Below are 20,583 nucleotides of genomic sequence, written 5' to 3'. Positions count from 1 at the left end.
GTCACAGAATGCTATATCAAAATCATCACTTGTCCCAAGTAATTCACATGATTCTTAAATCAAAGACCAAACCTTGTAGAGGTTTCTTGGACGCAAATTGGACAAAGAGATGATGAATTCAATATGCAGAATTACATACACATTCATTTTTGGACATAGTAATATGTTTTACTTAAATATGAAAATGTATTCAAAGGTTTGCTTTTCTTTTTTTCTATTTCAATGGGAGGGGAAGGTGGGAAGGAGATAAAATAGATGGTTATTAATTTTAAAACACCTTAAAATTCTATAGAAGTACAATTTATTATTAATTATAATTATTATTATTTTTTGACTAGGAGAATGGATGTCCAAGTCACCAAGATGAGGTCTATGGGACACATCTGACCTCAGTTACCTCTCTATTCTGATACTTAATACTGTCCTGGACAGGGATTGTGCAATGGCTCTGCATTGGGTGGATAGAGCATTCCAGGTCAGGATATTAGATCTTGCTTATTAGCAATAGTTAGTTGATTTCTCTAAGGATCCCTTCCTTATGCCCTGAGTAGGCTGGTTTTCTTTCCTAGTAACCCAGGGCAGGGGGAGGGGGGAGGGATAGAATAGTTAAAGTCATACTCTGATATCCATATGCTTAACCCAGTGATCAATTGTTTGTATTTTCATAAAATTATAACAATTAAAAAGGCTCATCAACCCCCTTAAATTTATATATGGGAAAACTGAGACACAGAAAAAAGGAACTCAAAGTCAGGGAATAGGGTCTGGAAAAGTATAATTATTCATTCCTGTAACAAACATTTATTAAATGCCAACTAGAATCAGGCACTGACCTAAGATACATGGATCTAGCAAAGAAACCCCAAAATGAATGAATCTCTGCCTTCAAGGAGCTTGTTGATATATATACAACAGGGCCACTCTTTTCTCTGGAATGAATGAGAAACAATCTAGACCAGAGTTACCATAGTGAGAGAGACCTGATGGGTAGAGTGAATCATAGACTGTCAGAACTGTGAAAATATAGACTATGAGTGTTTCAGTGTTCCTTGGAATATAGTCTGTCAGAGGAAAAGGAATTTTAGAACATAGAGTAGAATGTCAGAAATGGAAGAAATCCTAGGACGCAGAATATAAAATTCTATAAATATCTAATCCAGGAAAGGGGGGAGATGCAGTAGGAGGAGGCAAAGGGAGAGGAGGGGAGGGTGAAGATGTGGGAGGAGGAAGAGAAGGAGGAGCTATCAGCTGTGGCAGAGAGTGGATGGTGGGTACTGCGCTGAGCAGACAAGTGTGAGACTGAGGCTGCCACAGCCTAAGCAGGTTGGGAAGAGAAGGAGGGCTTGAGGCCACAGCTGAAGTGGAACAGGAGGGAGAAGGGAGCCGGGGCCCAGGCTGAGTGCGCACAGTTGCGGCTGAAAATGGAAGTCATGGGTGGACAGGCCCCTGGGGGGCCTGGAGGTCTGGCAGCGGTAAATATGGGGCCTGAAGCCCTCATCCTAGCAGTGGCAGTGGCTGGGGCTGGAGGAGGGCCGGGGCCTACGACAGCGGCCGGGAGTGGATCAAGTCCAGAGTCCGAGACATGGACATGGACATGGACATGGAAGGGGGAGTGGTCAGGGCAGGATATAGCACTAGGCCCGACGTTGGCCGCTCTATTGCTGCTGTACGCTGCATTATGGGCCAGTGTGGTAGAGCTGAGATGGAGGGTCCTGGACCTTGCGCAGCAGCAGGAAGAAGAACCAGACCCAGAAGCAGGGGCAGAGGAAAGGGCAGAGACAAAGACAGAAGTAGACGCAGGGGCGGAAGCAAAGCAGGTGCAGGAGCAGGAGGCTAAACAGGAGTCAGAGCTCGAACACAAGCCAGAGGCAGTGCCCGAGATGGAGAAGGAGCCAAAGGCAGAGCTGGAGGAGCTACGGGAGCCTTCGGGTGCTTGGGGCCCAAAGGAACCTGCATCTTTATGTGAGATAGGGCCCTGGATCAATGGGCCTACGCCAATGGTGTGCGCCTGCCCTAGGGAACTAGCAGGTTCAACGGTTGCTGTCCGCTCGGGTATGGTGCTGAAATTGACGCCATTGTACGCAAGATCAGGGGGTTTGCTGCTGTCTCACTCTCAGCAAGAGATCCTAGATCAGCGCAGCTTTCGATTCCCGCGTCCTTTCGGAGTGGATCTGGTCTGCTCGAACAGCTTCTGGAACAATGGACCCTTCTTCCCTCGGCTTGGAGCCTTCCAAGAGCATCTGCTTAACCTACTAGAGCAGGAGTCCTGCCAAGCCAGGACCAACATCCTCATCTTCCTGGACACCAAGGTGAGGGGTTCAGTTGGGTGGGTCAGCCTCTGGAACTGTCTTAGCCACCCATAAAGTGGTTCTGGTATCCTATAACTAATTGGTTCTCAATTGTAGGAGGCCCATAAGGCCACTAGATTCAATAACTATCTGCTTGTCTGAAGGAGAGGATGATGAGAACAAAATTGAGTTGGGGATATGCAGAATGGAGGACTGTCTTGTCATTCAAAATAGTAGGCTTTATCAGCTGATCTCCTTATCTTCCTGAACACCAAGATGTGATCATTTGCATTGATGAGCAGTGACCCCAGGGACTTGTATGTGAAGCATTCACAGAGACAGTCAATCATCTATGATTCCATCTCATGCCCCACCCCATCACTGCAGAGGGTAGATTAATATGTAATCCCACCTATTTGTTATACACTCACAAAATGGGTTACACAATAGTTTGAATGTATATAACACTTTATGACAGTCCACTATATTTGATTTTTACAACAACACTGTAATGTAGATTACACAAGTATTATGCCCATTATAGAGAGGCTCAGGCTGGTTAAGTATCTCCCTCCTGGGCCCTTATCATAAAAGACATGATTGAGAGATAATGAAGGGTCCCCAAAGGTCCCTTAGCAGTGCTACAAGTCCCCCACTCACTACTGGCCCATTTCAGGGTGACAATAGATCATCTCTATTAGTAATAATCCCCATTAAAAACCCCCAAACCATTTCATGAAATTTGGAAATACCTTTATTTTCATATTTGATTTTCTCTTCATTAGTATTTGCCTTCATATAGTTTTAATTTCTGACACCCCTAACTTACATGAGGCTCTATATTGCAGGGATGGAGACTCTCAAAGGTTTAAATACCAACCCTCCTTTGAAGGAAAAGAAAGGCCTCTCTAATGAAGAAAATGCACCATCCCCCCACCCCTCAACTGTAACTCAATGTTTTTTATAAAGAAGTTATTTTTCTGATATAGTTATCTAATTGTGGGCCACAATCTTCTCCCTCTTAAAAAAATTTTGGCTTCTTCAAAACACAAGTGTAATCTATTATTATCTGCATTGCTTAAAAACTGAGCATAGTAAAAATGAGCAAAACATTGGACTTTTGAGAAACAGAAAAAAGCTTCATCAACTTTTTTTATACAGTAATTTTGGGTAAAACTTGTCAGAGTTTGTTCTCTTCTGGCAGAGTATTTGAGAATTCAAGCCTTCTTTATAAAATGAAGGGGTCTCAGAGAAGAAATTTTGAATAATTATTTTTAGTGTACACTTATTAACATTTTTTCCACTAAAATAAATCCTTCAAATATTTGCTAACATTTACTATATGCCAAGCTTTATGGTTGGTGCTGTTGATATAAAAATTAAAATCAACACAGATCTTGATCAAAATGTGTTTATATTATTTCTTCCAGAGATATGTAATAGTATTATGACATTTTATTACATTACTTATAGCTTATATTATGTGATACTTTACATTTATTGTGCTATTTAATCTTCACAATAATCTTATGAAGTTATTGTATATTATTAACATGGCTTTGAGAGGTTAAGTCGGTGACAGAAATGGTAAATAACAGAGTTTGAGCTTGAACTCAGTTTTCTGATGTCAGTGGCCCTGTAATTTGGGAGCCCTATCACATTTTCAGAGTGAAAATTGTGTTCAGAAACCAATTATATTCAGTATAATAAATATTAGGGAATTGCTGAACTGTGGATTTTTAAAAATCATAATATGTATTTTTTTGGATATCCTTTTTGATTTAGTACTGTTATGAGTAGGTGGGTCAATGAATAGAGTTGGTGAATAGATTTTGTTTCTTTCCTAAACAGAAACATTTAGTTTGGAAGAGAGAAGGCTTAATGAGGGAACATATCTTCAAGTATTTGAAGGACTGTCATGATGAAGAGACTGGATTGATTCTGCTCAGTCTCAGAAGACAGAACTAAGATGGAGGAATAGGACATAATATAGCATATTGAAAGGATCACTGGATTTGAATAAGAGAATACAAGTTCAAATCTTGGCTCTTATTCTTGCTAGCTGCATGATATTGGGTCAGTCGATTCTCTTCAGGTTTAATTTTTTTATCTGTAAAATGTAGAGGCTAGACTAAATAAGACTAAAGTACTTTTCAACTCTAAGTTCTATGATAACTTGCAATTCTAAGATAGAAGAGCAACAAGGGTTAGGCAATCAGTGATTTGTCCAGAGTCACACAGCTAGGAAGTATCTGAGGTCACATTTGAACCTGGGTCTTCCTGATTCCAGGCCTGGCATCTAACCATAGGAAAACTCTGTGCACAAACACATCTAAAGTGGACAGATGTTCTTCCTTTGGCTCTATTCCATCTTAGAACCAGACCCAGAGGAGACTTGCATATTTCCCCATTTGAAATTCTTTTTGGACAACCATTATGGCATGGATGGACTGCTAAACCATCTTACATATCCATGCTAAGAGTAGAATGTCAGCTCCATATCTGATAGAAATACAAGATAGGCTGGAAGAACTCAGGAATCTAGGATTATTAGTTCAGAGAGTACCACTAGATTTCTCACTGCACAATATCAAAACAGGTTTGTGAAGAATTTTGTCAGAGAAACATTTACTGAGCCTAGATGGAATGGTCCACTAGAAGTAGTCTCAATTACTCCTACATCCATCAAAGTAATAGGCAAGGATCAGTGGTACCATGCCTCTTATGTTAAACATCATTATGCCCATGATGATAGCACAACAGAAAACCTAATATATATAGAAGAGAATGCAAGAGAAATACCAGAATCTGAAGAAATACCAAATACCCTAGAGATAACTGAATTTGCCCCTAAAAATAAGAACAATGAGAGTGAAGAAGAAATAGAATAAAGCACTACACAAATAAGTATATATATACAATAATCTGAATCTCAAGAAATAGCTCCTCCATGTAACATCACAAATCTCTGCTAGATCAACAACTTCCATCTCCAAACATATATAACAGAAATATACTTACAATAAACTACAGAAATGATATATTACGTACACACATACATGAAGATGTACATAGTATGACACTTATATGCACACATGAAGAAATCAATCTTACATGCACATGAAAAGAAAAATCAATCTTACACACATGCACATGATAATCTTACACACATGTATGATCCAGTATGTTATAATCATCAGAGAACATGGGACTTCATTCAAGGTGAGACAACAGACAAGTATGTATGCTGTACAGAGGAAGTTCACTGGACCAATAGAATTACTTCAACCAACATCAAGGACAACAAAAGAACTTTAACATCAAGAACTGATGATAATGGGTCACGTAAGATTGATCGTCGTGCACATTAACATCACATTTAGGGAACTGCATGCACATGCACATAATAATATATGAGAATGAAATATTCAGCATTCAAAAATGAGAAGAGGATTCAAAAATAAGAGGAGTAAGTATACTTCCAACACTATACAATTAGTACATGAACACTTATACACACTGATATGTATATTTTTGGTTGCATCGTAGATAAGATCAACCTATATGAACTTTATACTTTACAACTGAGCTTCTATAGGACTCATGCAGGCAAGAAAATACAAGAATTCTTGTCTGAATGACTTCTGAACAGGACTCATGTATATATGTAATATGTATTTGTACATATGTAATGTTTGTATAGAAAGAATATGTGTACATATGTAAAATACTAATGGTCTAACATACCAACACATAGCATAGGAAGACTAATATATTAATCATTAGCAGACAGGGAAATATTAGATCAGGGAAGTTTGGAACTAGAGATAGACTAGGGACAGATTAATATCATATTTTATGATATTATTTTTTTCAAAAGGAAAATTATTAATACTATAGATGTTAGAAGAGTTCATAAGATTTCATAGTTATAAATTTGTAATTGTTCATTGGGATAAGAAAACTTTAAACTGTTGTAGAGAGTGTTACACTGTTGAAATATTGTTACTGTATTGAAAATAACCATGTATTTAAAATAATTTTCTACCTCCCACTTTTCTATAATTCTAATCTTAGACATAGAATTAGTCAGAATAGGAGATTTATCACAGGTTAAGGTTTGTTATTTTGGGAGGAGGAGGAATATTTAGAGTAGTATATTTTATATCTATTTTTTTAGTATTTTTATCTATTTTATAGAATAGATAGAATAGAATTTATAACTAGGAAGGTAAGTACTATAAAAGTTAAAATTAAATCTCAATAATAATATTATATTTTAAGAGATTTATTAATGATCATTAGAAATCAAGGAATAAAGAAGATACAAAATAAAGACCATGTGCCCATGGCTGGTTAGCCATTTTTAGCCATCTCCACTCACCACCACCACTGCTGATTCTACATCAGAGCAGAGGAGCCTCTAAAGCCCACACCCTTTATCCTCTGTCTACAGAAAGTACATAATGACAGAAAGTCAGTGGGCTCTTGGGATATGTAGTTCTTTTTTAGGGTAACAGATTTTCAATCATACTTTCCCCCTGAGACCCGCAGAAGACTAGTCTCTCCAGTGGGCCTTGTAAACATACCAACTTTGAAATTGCAATAATTTGAGGATAAGAGGAAAAGAGAACAAGACAAATAATTGCTAGGCTCATTGACAAAAATCCAGTTAGCGGACAGTCCCCTTTGGCATAAGAGTGTACTTTCAAATTAAATGTTCAATCAATCTTCATTTCAATCAACCACACCCAAAGTTCATTCTGGGTCTTCTTGATGTAGCTTGTGATTTGTGTAAACATTTTCATGGTGCCTTCTAAGAAGAGTTCATTTTCTGGATTTGGAGAGGTAGCATGTTTCTTAACCTAAAATTACTCTGAAAAAGAATTTAAAATTTGCAATTTAAAATAATAATAATACATTTCCCCCCTAAGAGGGTATTGAAAAACACAGGGATCACTCAGGGATGCATGGCTGAGTTATGAGGTATATAAATCAATTGGCAAGAGAAATAAAAAAATATTTTTAAAAATCCAAATAAAAAATAAGTTCTGGATGAAATATAGACTATCAAAGTCTTATGTGTAAAAATTCTAAGTAAAGGAAAAATAAATCCATATCAGGTCCTTGAATCAGGACCCAATTAAAATGATTCAAGCAATTATGCATTTTCCTAATCAGTAGCCAGGACTATAGAAAGTTTGGCATACCATGAAAGACAATAAAGGAACTGGATTGTAGGAACCAGGTAGGAACTAAATTTGAGATACTTGGTAGAATGTGGGACAAGGAAGGCCTGCCTTTAATACATGTTAAACAGCCATAACCTCAAACCTGTAAAGAAAATTTTAGGATTGTGACTTAAAATCTAGATTTAATTGATCTCCAAGGGAAATCTCAAATAAAATACCCAAGTTAGTCTGTAAATTTATGGCAATTTAATTAATATAGAGGGAAGGAATTTAAGGAGAAGGAGGGAAGAAGATATAGGATTTCTCCTGCATGGCCTGTGCTAGGGGGAGTTTAAAATCCCTGCCTCTAAGTCTCTGAAGGAGATTAGAGGCTTCTAAGAGGATAAAGTTGGAAAGTAAAGGAGGAAAACTCAGCCAGAAACTCACTACTGAGCCAGACAATAGCTTATAGCCATGCTAAGATGCCAAAAGGCCCAGCATGCTGCCACCAGCCAACTCTCCACCACCAGAAAGGTGCCTGAGAGAGGAAGTGAGCCAAATATATAGACCTCTTACTCTTCTCTCTCCTCCTCTAAATGCCCATATCTTTTAGAATTCTCATCTTCTTTGATTAGATTATATCTTTAGAGTTACTTAACACTTCTTTGTTAAGTTCACCTTTTGTGAGTTACTTAACCTTTTTATGATTAATTTAACCTTTATAGTTACTTAACACCTTTTTGTATTAAGATCTTAAAATAGACTTAGCTTAAAGTTCTAGTTTCACTATAAGGTAAGAGTTAAGTACCTTCATTGTTCAATCAGGAGATTACAACTTTATATTCCCCTAAAGTATGTTCTAAGTAGGGTGGAGTAATTTTGAGTTCCCAAAACATTCCAGATTTTGTTAAACTAAGTATCTTCATTGTTACAATCAGGAAATAGCTAAATCCAATCTTCACAAACCCCAAACAAGCTCAAGTCCTCTTCTCTTGGCTCAAATTTTCATGAATCCCATCAGGATTGGTTGGTCTTTTTGGGCCTTGTGTGAGATTGGCAATATGCAGTTTAGCTTTGTGCTTCTTTGGCACTGTGCAATGGCTCTTTTTGTATTCTCTTGTCCTGGAATCAGACAGAACCATTAAGCAAAGTCCCATAATTTTTTAAACAATCAATGGCACCATGTTTTATAATCTAAAGCTTTTTGGGTATGCATTGGCATTATGGCAAATATATTTCAAACTTATATTACTGCAAAATCAAAAAAGTTAAAGAAAACCTCAATACTGGTGACATGTGCTTCAAATACAAAAAGGAGTGAAAAAATAAAAAAAAAAAACAAATAGTATATTGCACATGCAAGAAAAACAATAATAAAAGAGTTTTCAAAATAAAAAATATAGCTTATAATCATTGATACACAGTGTCAGCTAAGGAAATATAGAATACAAAAGTTTCTCATCAAAAAATAAGAACCATTTCATTTTCATACCTGGCAATGACCCACTGTGAGTGCAAAGCAAATGATTTTCACAAAGTAACAGTTTTTTATAAAGAACAATATTACAACATGTAACACACATTCAAAAAGGATCAATATCCCAGAGTTATAATAGTCCATTGAATTACAATAGCAAACAAACCCACTATTATATTTCATATAAGTTGCTCTTTGAAAAAAAACCCCAACAACTATGAACTGATGTATATTTGTCAAATTTTTTACAGATGTAGCAAATCTTTCAACCTTGGATAATATATTTTTAAACAAAGTAAAACTTATTTTGGTCTAGAACATCACCAAGAAATCTATCTAGATTGTTCTGGTGGAAGTAAATTAATTTGAAGAATTTTGCAGGAGCTCTTTTTGGCTTCCTGCTTCTTAGAAATATCTTGGTAGGAACATTTCTTTGTTTCTCTGCCTTTAATACAATATTCTTTATAAATATAAAAAAACTCATCCATTCAGAAACCACTAGTTAATTAAAATTATTTCTGAAGATCCCTTAACATTAGAATTAAATTCTTAGCTTATTAAATTCTCTAAAGGTTGTTAGCCAGGTTGAGTCCATCCATCCTCTATGTGACAATCAACAAATGCAAAATGGAAAAAAAAAAGGCTGTTTATGGGCTTCTACAATATTTTACAATATTTTGTTCAGTAGTCATAAGGGAAAAGTAACAGAATATATGTAATAGTTAAAATACAGTAGATTAAAATGATTCCGTGTAACAGAACAGTATCAAATACATTAATATATGAACTTAAAACAACAAAATTAAATCTTAAACAAAACAACCAGCAAAATACAATGATACAGAGATTTTCGTTTAAAAAAAAATGGAGTCTGAGAAGGCTTAAAATTTAACCTCCAGACCCTTTAAAGTTCCTTTTTCTAAAATTCAGATCCCTATTGTCAGCACTGTGCGATCTCCCATAGGGAGGGAGAACATGGGTTTGAGGAATCTCAAACTGGATGAATCTTAGAGACTAGGCAGACTCAAATGGCAAAGGGTTGTAGGGGAAAGAATTTCTCCCCTGAATCGCAGGCAAGATAATTGAAAGGATCAGTGGTAGGAAGAAAAAACATCCTAAAACTGGAAGCTGTTTGAAATAAGTAATGCAGTGCTCTTTCATAGAATACGCCATGATTGTAATCAACTTCCTGTTTGGAAGAGTCTCTTCCTTCTCCCCGTCCCCCCAAGGTAAAACACTAGTTTCCCCAGAGGGAGTTAGTAGTCTAATCATTGCCTAAGGAAAAAGACATTCCAGTTTTCTTTTACCATCTGCCCTGAGGAGCGACTCCAAGGACTCCTAGCTTCTCACTAGCAGCAATCAGTCCAGCAGGGGCAGCAACAGCAATCAGGGTCTGGTAGGGGTGGAGGCTGATTTAGGATTGTAGCTGGAGATCAGGAGGAGGATTTTGGGGGTGGGGGTGGGGCTATGGCTGGGTGAGTGATCAGGGTCCAGAAGATCAGGAAGAAGCAGTATCAGCAACTCCAGAGTCAGCAGCGAGGAGGAACGAAGGAGCGAGGAGGAATGAAGGAGGAATGAGGACAAAGGACTCAAGCAGTTGGACAAAAGAAGCAGTTTATTTCTTCTTTGCCAAGAGTCCCCCCTCTAAAAATAGCCTGGTCAGTAGGGAAGGCAAGGAAAAAAGTAAGAAAAGGAAAAACACATCAGCTGCAAAGAGAGCTGGAGTTTGAGAGGGTGGATGGGGTGGGCAAAAAGCCTTGGCAGGATAAATGTGGCTTAAAAAAATTTTATCTAGGCTATCTTAAAAATTCGAGAGGTTCTTCTCCGACTAGTGGTTGCCATCAATGTAAAAGTTAAAATTAAATCTCAATAATACTATTATATTTTAAGAAATTTATTAATGATCATTAGAAACCAAGAAATAAAGAAGATACAAAATAAAGACCATGTGCCCATGGCTGGTTAGCCATTTTTAGCCATCTCCACTCACCACCACCACTGCTGATTCTACATCAGAGCAGAGGAGCCTCCAAAGCCCACACCCTTTATCCTCTGTCTATAGGAAGTATGTAATGACAGAAAGTCAGTGGGCTCTTGGGATATGTAGTTCTTTTTTAGGGTAACAGATTTTCAATCATACAGTACTGGACTTTGGTACAAATGTCAGGTTGAATCTTTACTACAGATAAGGGGGGAGTTGTGGATAATAGAGTTACAGATTGCATTGCAAGGACTTGGTTTGCAGGAAGAGAATGGAATTCTGCTGTCAATGGAAGATGGGCTAGAACCTCTAGCCAAGAAAAGGAGCATCAGCATTTAAAGAAGGTGTTCTTGTCTTTCTTGAACTTGAAGGGAGAATAGCATCTTGCTGAGCTCAACCTGTTGTAATCCCTCATCTATCTGAAGAAAATCAGATTAACCATCCCTTCCTCAGTAGTGGATAGAGACTTTTTTCCTTTGGGGAAGATAAGAGACTATCCACCCAAGAAGATTTTCAATTGATCTCTTCAATAACTGTATATCCCTCTATATCTGGAAAAAACAATAGCCTAACTCCACAATCTCACCAGGGACTCAGGTCCCCAGACCCCTGAGGAGAATTTAGGTTAAAATAGAAATTAGGTATTTCCTAATTTTCCCTCTACCCTAAACCTACCATTCCTAACTACCAAAAAGAATAAATAGATCTTATTAATCCAGAAGAAATTGAGCATCTTATTCATCTAATGTACTAAGGGGATCAGTATAATATCTATTAAGGGAAGAAAGCAGAAACCAGAAACTGAAGGGAATTTCCTCCTTACCTTTTCTGAACCTTGATCAAATCTCTAACCTTCCCTTGTGTAGCTCTACCCAAGAGAGGAAGTAGTGTTTCTTTTTATCTTTCCTCTCTCTCTCTTAGACCTTTCAAGCTTTGGTTCCTTATTCCCCACTAGTACAATATCCAGTGGTTTGTGGATTTCCTTATAGTATTATTAATATACAATAATAGTCTATTATTGTTTATTATTTACTCTATTATGGTGATTACTTTCACCTTCATATAGTCATATACTAATCCTCCTCTTTCCTATCCCAGCAAGTCTGACTAATGTTTACAGATCCGAATTTGATTTCCTTTTAATCTCTCTAGTTCACGTGTTTATTGCCCATATTTTCTTTATATCTTATTGGTGTATATAGTCTTTGCACTGATGCAAATTGTGCAAACCCCTTCAAATTCTTTCATCTTTTGCAGTTCATTCATATTTTTCTGTATTCTCCATAAAGGATTTATCCAATATGCTGGAGATGTTCCTTAGATTATTTTTCTTACAAATAATTTGTGAACTACAATTTAGCACTCGGGCCAACCATTTATTATCCCATGTTCTTGCTATATCACTGACATATCTCCTTTTCCAGATCTTAATAATATATTTTATGCCATTTTCAAGTGGAAGTCATCCTTGATATCTTGCTGTGTATCATTTGCACCCATTTTTCACTTACATCCATCTTCAAGTTGTTCTCTGAGTTATCTACAATTATGGTTTCATCATTGTGGCATTATTTATAGACATATAACATCAATAGAAGATTTCTATTCAAGAGGTGAATTTTTATGTTGACAAACACATGTCAGACAATTGTAATGTATTTGTTTCTATGCCCCCCTTCCATTCAATACGCCATTTTTCCCTAGGAATTCTTGTAAAAGTCTATATTCCACTAAGATAATTTGATAGTACACTTGAGTCCAGCACTGACTTACTATATGATCTTTAGCAAGACAGTTTCCCTCTTTTTCCTTACATCTTTGATATATAAGGCCCCTTCCAGCTTTTACATTCTCTGTTTTATATTCTGAAATCCCTTTCAACTCTGGCATTCTATGTTGCACATTCTAGGGTCTTTGTTCTTTTATTACACAAAATTGCAAAGCTAATGGCAAATTTAAAATTAGAATTCCAGCTACTTCCTGTTGGAAAACAAAAATTACACTAAAGTAATGTTTCAGACTCATTAACATCAAAGTCAAAGGCAGATATTTTATGAGCTCAGAAATGTTTTTTCCAAGAATATAAGACTCAGTTACTCTATAGCTGTTTTGTTATATGACCATTTTCATATTAAAGTAAAAAAATAATTTTTAGCAGATGGGTTTGGTGATGGTCAAAGTCTAAGCAGTTTGGTGTGACTAACTTGCAGATGATTTAATCACCATCTTTAATATACATAGTACCTACTTCCAGTATATTTTAAAGTGAGAAATCTTTAGGATTATAAGAAGAGAGTAACAGAACTCAAGAATTAGGCAGCAACATAACCATTCTAGCATGACTGGCAAATAAATCAGTTTTTTTTTTTAATTCTGAACCTAACAAATGACAAAGAAAATGGAATCTACCTAAATATAGCAGAAGAGGGGAAAAAAGACTATACAAAACAATGAATCTCAATTATATTCAACTTGCTTTTCTTTTTAAAAATAAAATAAATTCAGTGTAATATTCAAAGCTGTCATGTTTGTCTTGGATTCTTCATGGCTTTGTTTCAACCTATGCTAACAAAGATTAATTATGCTAAAGCACTTCTTTTCTTTGGTTCCAAACCTTAAAAACTTATATTAAAATATAGTCACAAAAGGCCTAATAAAATTATCACTTATGCTAACATTATTTAAGTATTCTAGAATTGCAATTATAATTAATACTGCTGCAATCATTAAAGTCTAATCCTCATATAAGGGGGTAGGGGATTTTGCACTTACAAGTGGCATCACTGGATCAAAGGGCATTTTCATTATAGTGACTTTTGGGACATAATTCTTAAATAGCTTTTCAGAATGGTTGGATCAACTCATAGCTCCACCAACAATGTATGAGAACACACATTAATATGTCACTTTTCCCATAGCCCCTTCAAAAACTATCATTTTACTTTTTTTTGTTATCTTTTTTCAATCATATGAGTAGAACCTCAGAGCTGCTTTAATTTGTTCTTGTGTAATTATTAGTGCTTTGTAGCATTTTTCATACAGGTATTGATAGCTTGGATTTTTCCATTGAGAACTGCCTTCTAAGATATTTTAATGATATATTGATTTGGTAATAGGTCTTATTCATATATATTATATATTATTTATTCTTATATATGTATACACACACACACATTTTTAACCCTTACTTTAACCATTTGGTTCTTAAGCAGAAGAATGGTAAGGGCTAGGCAATGGGGGTTAAGTAACTTGCCCAAGGTCACACAGCCAGGAGGGGTCTGAGGCTAGATTTGAACCCAGGACTGCCTGACTCTCAATCTACTGAACCACCCTACCCCAGCTCTTATTCTTATATATTGGATTCAGTTGTTTATGTGTTGGATATGAGACATATTTGTATCAGAGAAATTTACTTCATAAAATGTTTTGAGATCTGATATTGGATAGGCTATTTTCCTTCCAACATTCCCCACTATTTTCTATAATAATTTGACTTTTTGTTCCTTCAAATAAATGTCATTACTTTCCCATACTTTATAAAGTAATGCTCTGATGGTTTAATTGGTGTGGCAATAAGTAAACTAATACTATAATTTCTATTTTATTGGCATAACCTATCCATGAGCAATTAATATTTCTCCAACTATTTTGGGTCAGTGCTTCGTGGTATTTGGCAGCTAGATGTCATAGTGGTTAGAGTGCTAAACAAGACAAGAAGACCTGAGTTTAAGGCCAGGCTGAGATATTTACTAGCTGTGTGACCCCAGGCAAGTCACTTGGCCTCTGTTTGCCTCAATTTGCTCAACTATGACATGGGGATAATAGTGCTCACCTACCAAATTTGCAAATTAGGAAAAAATAATATCGAGTTTATTATTTTTTGTTAATATTTCTATGTGAAATATTTTCCACCTTAGACTCCCACGTTCAGGCTGAAACAGTTTGCTTCAAAGCTAGGGTTACTCCCAGTTCCCTCCCCACATGCAATCAAACTGGGCTGGGATCTTTTGTCTTTTGATAAGATTGTAAAAGGATTCAAGACAAGACTGATTGTCACATTGACCTTTTGACTCATTTGAAAGTATTGGGCCAGCCACTTGGCTGGAAAGGGCGTATTTCTTTCCTTATTCAGGCAGACTTATCTCTCCTCTGTAGAAGAAATGAGAGAGGAGTTGAGGCCCCTAAGTCTAAGTCCTCATTAACTATTCACCAGTCCAAAATGTCTTGGGATAGCCAAGGGAGGGACTGAAAAAACTTGTTAATTTACTATTCCTACCCCAAAACTAGTCTCAAATATTTTAATTGTTATACCTTTGAAGGTAAAATGAGCTAATATTTATAAAGCAATTAACATAGTGCTCAGAAGAGTAAGCGCTAGATAAATGTTAGTTATTATTTGTTATATTTCTGTAGTTTTTATAAATATTATTTTATAAATATTATAAATTTATTAACATAAATATTAAAAATTATAAAAATGTTAATATTATACCCATTTTACAGGTGAGGGAACTAAGGCTCAGGTAGATTGAGTTACTCATGGTAAAAGAACTAGTAAGTGTCAGAGGTGGCAAACACAAGTCTTACTAACTCCAGGAATGCCATGTTCTTTCTATATGGTTTACCTAATATGTTTTTTGTTGTTGTTAACAAATTTTACTTGAATATATACCTATGTGTGACCTTCTTTCTATTCATTAAAACTCAACTTTCCTCATGATTTGATAAAGGTTAATGAACTTTTTGATCAGTTATGGGTAACCGCTTCAGTCCCCACTAACTGCACCAGGGCTAGTTTGGGCTCCATTCCCTGCTCACAATAAAAGATGTGGGTCAAGTGAGAAGGGCTCTGGAGTCTTCAGTTATACAGCTAAGCATGAGAGTACTAAAAAGGACCCTCAACTCCTTTTATTTTTTGCATGTGGATTCTTTAGTTCCCTCTATAGAATCCTGGCAGAATCCTTGAGCTCCAATGGTAACATGCTAAAAGAGCCCACCTTCTAGATTTGGAAATTGGCTTCTGGGAGAAAATATTTTTCCCAGTCCCAATTCAGGACTGGGACTTCAAAATAAGTAGTTTTATTTCAGTAGGAAAAGTACTGGATTTGAAATCTGAGAAGTCCAATTTGAAATTTGGCTCTGCCACTCTTTACGTCTGTTTCTTCTCCCATAAAATTAATGATAGAATAGATAATGTCCAGCACCCCTTTCCAAGATTAGGGATTATGATCTATGAAGTATAATGTGAGTTCTCATTCTTTCTTTACCAATTACTACTAGCTTTGTAACCTTGGGTCAAGTTGTTTCTTCTCTCCAAACATTAGAATGTAAAAAGAGATTAATAAGCTCTGTATTGCCACTCATATCAGACTGGTATGATACTCAGATGAGATGATGAAAATAAAGTTTGCATGAGAAAGCAATAGATAGAAATGTGAGATCTTTGTAAAAGGAGCTTGATCTCCTTTGCTCTATTCTTTCAGGTCATGAAAAAATTCTACAATCAGGTTTTCAATGCCTACAAAATGAATGGAGAACCAAAAATGAGTGGCCTACCACTCCAGCAGCTCTTTGAGATCTTGCTGTCCTGTAAGAAGATCACAAGTACCTATATTAAGAGGAACATTGCTGTAACCATAGAGGGGGAAGCTGCACATTTGCTCAATTTTGATACAGGTGAGCTGCCAACCCTCCAAGAAGTTTCAAATCATTTGTAATCAGAGAAAGGTTGTATATCAGAGTTGGAATCAATGTCAGAAGATATCAAGGTTAACCTGTCACCTGAAGAGCTACAGAGAGACCCCAGAGGCTAGATATCCCCAATTCTTCCAACCAATGCTCATGTGGCATATATTCTAGACACGCCTAATCCCCTCTCCCTGTCTCCAGTCAAGTTGCTCTCATTGCTTTTCCTGAAAATGTAGCACTGAGAATTGAACACAATACTTCAGATGCAATCTAACCAAAGTAGCAAAGAGCAGTGCTATCATGTTCCTTGTGCTGGGCATTATGTTTCTATTCATTTATTTGGATAGCAGCCTGGCATTTAGGTTCTGGCTCACTCTGGGAGAAAAAAATCAGAGAGAATTTTGAATGGTTATTATACTTGAAGGGGAAAGGTGAGATGCTAGCTGACTCTGGGGGAAAAACTGGAATGTTTTTAAGGGCCATTCTGCTTCAAGTGAAGGATGAGGGACATGGTGAAAAAGAGACATACAAAGATAATAATATTAATAGCTCATGTAGTGCCCTACAGTTTATAAAGTGCTTCCCCTAAGATGATCCAATGTGGGGAGTAGTGCATGTATCATTATGCCCATTTTATAGATGAGGAGAAAAGATCTTAGAGGAAGGAGTTTTACAGTTAGAGTCTATTTTCCTTTATCTCATACTGCTTTGTAATGTGTGGCTATACATTTCTATTTCAAAGTAAAATCAAAGTTTTACTTCAGATGTGAGTCTATCTTGATCTAACAGTCAAATTCTAATCACCATTTATAATTTCCTCTTCAAATCTGAATTCCTTTCAGGGTATGATGTGAATCTTGGACTTCGGGGCCTGGAATCAAATGAAGAAATAGTCACCAACATGGCAACAATGGAGAACTGTACAGATGTTTTCCAGCCTCTGTCAACTAATGCTAAACAACCCAGCGAAATTGTTGAAGAATTTAAAAATGATGGGTTGTTTGGTGATCATTTTGAGTGAACAGTTGCAAGGAGAAAAGGTCTTCCATATATGGTAGACCTATCTAGCCAGGATATTCTTGCAAAAGCCTCCAAAGTTAGTGAAAATACTCCTAATGAGCAAATTGTGTTGTCATGGTTTCATGCCTTTAAATGTAGATCAAACAAATCTGGTTATAAAATATAGGATTCCAATGAACTGTCAGTTTCACACACTGGAAAAACACAAACATACACACACACACCACTGTCATGCTTAGTATAAACTGGGTTACCAAGGATAAAAAAAATGCAGTACTTGATGTCTTGTGATTTCATGAGAAAGAATGAGGTACTAGAGCTCTGGTCCCCCCTTACTTGTAAAGATATCATGGAATGGCAGAGGAGGACACAGAAACACAGAATTCACAGCTGGGAGAGACCCTGAACATAGTACAAAGGATGCCACATTTAGGAGGGATCTTAAAGAGGTTCCGTTAGAGGAGTCTGCAGTTAGCTTTAGTGTCTCTCTTCAAATATGTGCCAAAATAAGGAATGGAGACTGTACTTGTATGTTGATTCCTTTCATTAATGCACTATGAATCACCCCATTAGAGAAATGTTGATTGTATGTGATCCTATATATAATGCCCATCTGTAGAGCATAGTTATTAAAGTGATATTATTGTTTCTTATATAGTAAATGAATATTGTTGGTCTTTTTTGTATTGTATTAATGGATAAGTTAAATAAATATATAAAACAGTATGTATGAAGTTGGTGGAAAATTCTCTTGAAAAGAAATGAAATGAAAGAATAGAATTGAAAAGAAATGTTAACTTAATTAGACAAATGTATCTTATCGACATTTTTATCTTCCCCTCATTAAATATGGTGTCCTAGCCTTAATAAAAAGCAAAAGAATTGTTTATTGAATCCACGACCATGTAAATGATTAAATCTATGTGGCCCTGCTACCAGGGCAGGCCCTCCCAAATTTCTCAGTCTGTAATTCTTGCTTACCTTTTCTCACAAACCATAGGATCATAGAATGTCTAGCAGGTTACTAGAAAGGATAAGAAACACTTTCCCTTTGAGGAAGTAGGTGGAATTGATGTTCCTTGAACATGCTTATCTCTACCCTCCAGGTGGTTTTAGGGCAGTGATGATGAATCTTTTAGAGACAGAGTGGCAGGTCCCATCCCTCCCCCCCCAACCAACTGCCATGCCTACCCCCATCAGAGACCAAGTGCCATGCCCCACCCACTCCCACCTCATCCCTAGTCCCACTCCTTACCACAGACAGGAGGGAGGAAGCACTCCTATTGGGCTGCTGGGTGAAGAGAAGCAGGTATACGAAAAAATTTCATCAGGCATGGTGGAGGAAGGGGAAGGGAGCAGCTCCACCTAAGTCCCTCTACCTTTCTAATAATGAACTTTGGTGGGGTGGGGGTGGGGGTGGTGACAGCCATGTGCCCACAGAGAGTGCTCTGCAGGTCATCTTTGGCGCCTACGCCATAGGTTCACCATCACAGTTTTAGGGCATAACCTTCTATAGGTGATTGACTTTAATCTCTCTTTTCCTTTGTGGTTCAGAGAGTCCTTGTTTTTCATCTCCAACTACCCCTTAGCCAACCGTACCCCACCTGGCCCCCACCTGGCCCCCACTACGCATACTACAGCTTCTTGGAGCCACAAGTGAGACTTGGGAGAAAGTTAGACACCAAAGGTGAATGAGCTACCCTGAAAAGGGTTCAGCATACCAGAGATGAGGAGTAAAGGAGTAAAGGAAATCCCCAGTACAGAGTGAATTCTGCAAGAATGAAATTTGTCATAAAGGTTCCAAGTTAGGGCAAGGATCCCAAGTCCAAAAGCTTCTCATCTCTGCAAAATCAGAAAGCTTAACATACAGATTATCAATATAATTCATGAAGTTCTAAGTCCCTAGGCCATTCTTTTGCTTATATCAAAAGGGAGACTTCCCAGAAAGTCAAATTTGGTGTAATCAATTATCCACAGGTTCCCCTGTCATTATCCCAACCTTTATAGCAAAAACACCAAATCAAGGCATAATTAAAATGATCCTTAACTGGAAAATCATCATTAAAAAGAACTGATAAACATAATTTAAAATAGCAAAGAGACACTTAGTAATAATGCCTACTACATGCAACAATATAACAGAAGAGAGAAGAGGAGAGTGGGGTAAATTTGTCATTATCCCAATAATTTCCAGAAGTAGGCATAACACCTGTTGGATTCTTAAAATAAGCAGAGGGTTATGCAGGTAAAGGAAAAGGCTTTAATCACTTTAAAGCTTATAATCAGTCTGCTGAAAAGGGTTCTATTTTTGGATGCTATTGTCACTGTTTGCTTCCTCCAACTCTGTGCATCTCTCTCTTTTTTTTCCCCAAGTTTTTGAAAGGAAGATTTATTTAACAAGTTTCACTTAGCACAATACACCTAAAAGGAAATCACAATACAATGAAAGATTTAATCAAGGCCTCAGAATTTAATACGAACACCAAGACCAAAATCCTAAAGTATCCATGTTGTGTCTCAAAATTGTCCCTATTAACTTAAAAAAAAAAAAAAGCTTAAACACACGATCCTTACAGGATAGTAAACAAAATAAACTAGAACAAACATGCCAAATGTTTCACTTTTGAATTGCAGACACAGCTCCTATATTTTGTTCCCAACATGCATCTCAAACAGTGTTCCATGTAGAAGAGCAACATTTAACATAATTGAATCTGTTCTAACCTAAATACGCTTACTGCTTAAGTACACTCCTACAACATAACTACCTCGAGAAAAGCTGAAATTGTTTATCAGTCATAGTCTTTACTCGACTTGGTTATTACATCCTAGATGAATGTTTTTTCTGCGTTCAAAAATACTGAACCTGAAGTTTTTAAAACAATCCTGATTTCACTTACAGTAATCATAAATCACAAGCTTGGATTGCAAAACTGTTAAACTTCGTTTTTGCTTTTT

The 20,583-nt window shown here is 36.8% G+C and overlaps 1 protein-coding gene across 1 annotated transcript; it reads left to right on the top strand.

Moving 5' to 3' along the window:
* The first annotated feature begins 1,006 nt into the window (after positions 1–1,006).
* LOC103100529 (uncharacterized) lies at positions 1,007–18,519 on the top strand. The gene is made up of 3 exons (XM_007477042.3): positions 1,007–2,309; positions 16,401–16,593; positions 17,448–18,519. The coding sequence occupies exons 1-3, from the start codon at positions 1,422–1,424 to the stop codon at positions 17,624–17,626; spliced, it is 1,260 nt and encodes a 419-aa protein (XP_007477104.1). The 5' UTR covers positions 1,007–1,421; the 3' UTR covers positions 17,627–18,519.
* Positions 18,520–20,583: the final 2,064 nt, after the last annotated feature.

This window comes from Monodelphis domestica, chromosome 1 (assembly GCF_027887165.1).
Source record: "Monodelphis domestica isolate mMonDom1 chromosome 1, mMonDom1.pri, whole genome shotgun sequence".
In the NCBI taxonomy this organism is placed as follows: domain Eukaryota; kingdom Metazoa; phylum Chordata; class Mammalia; order Didelphimorphia; family Didelphidae; genus Monodelphis; species Monodelphis domestica.
Note: the sequence above shows the minus strand (reverse complement) of the source record. Positions and strands in the feature narration are given on the sequence as shown.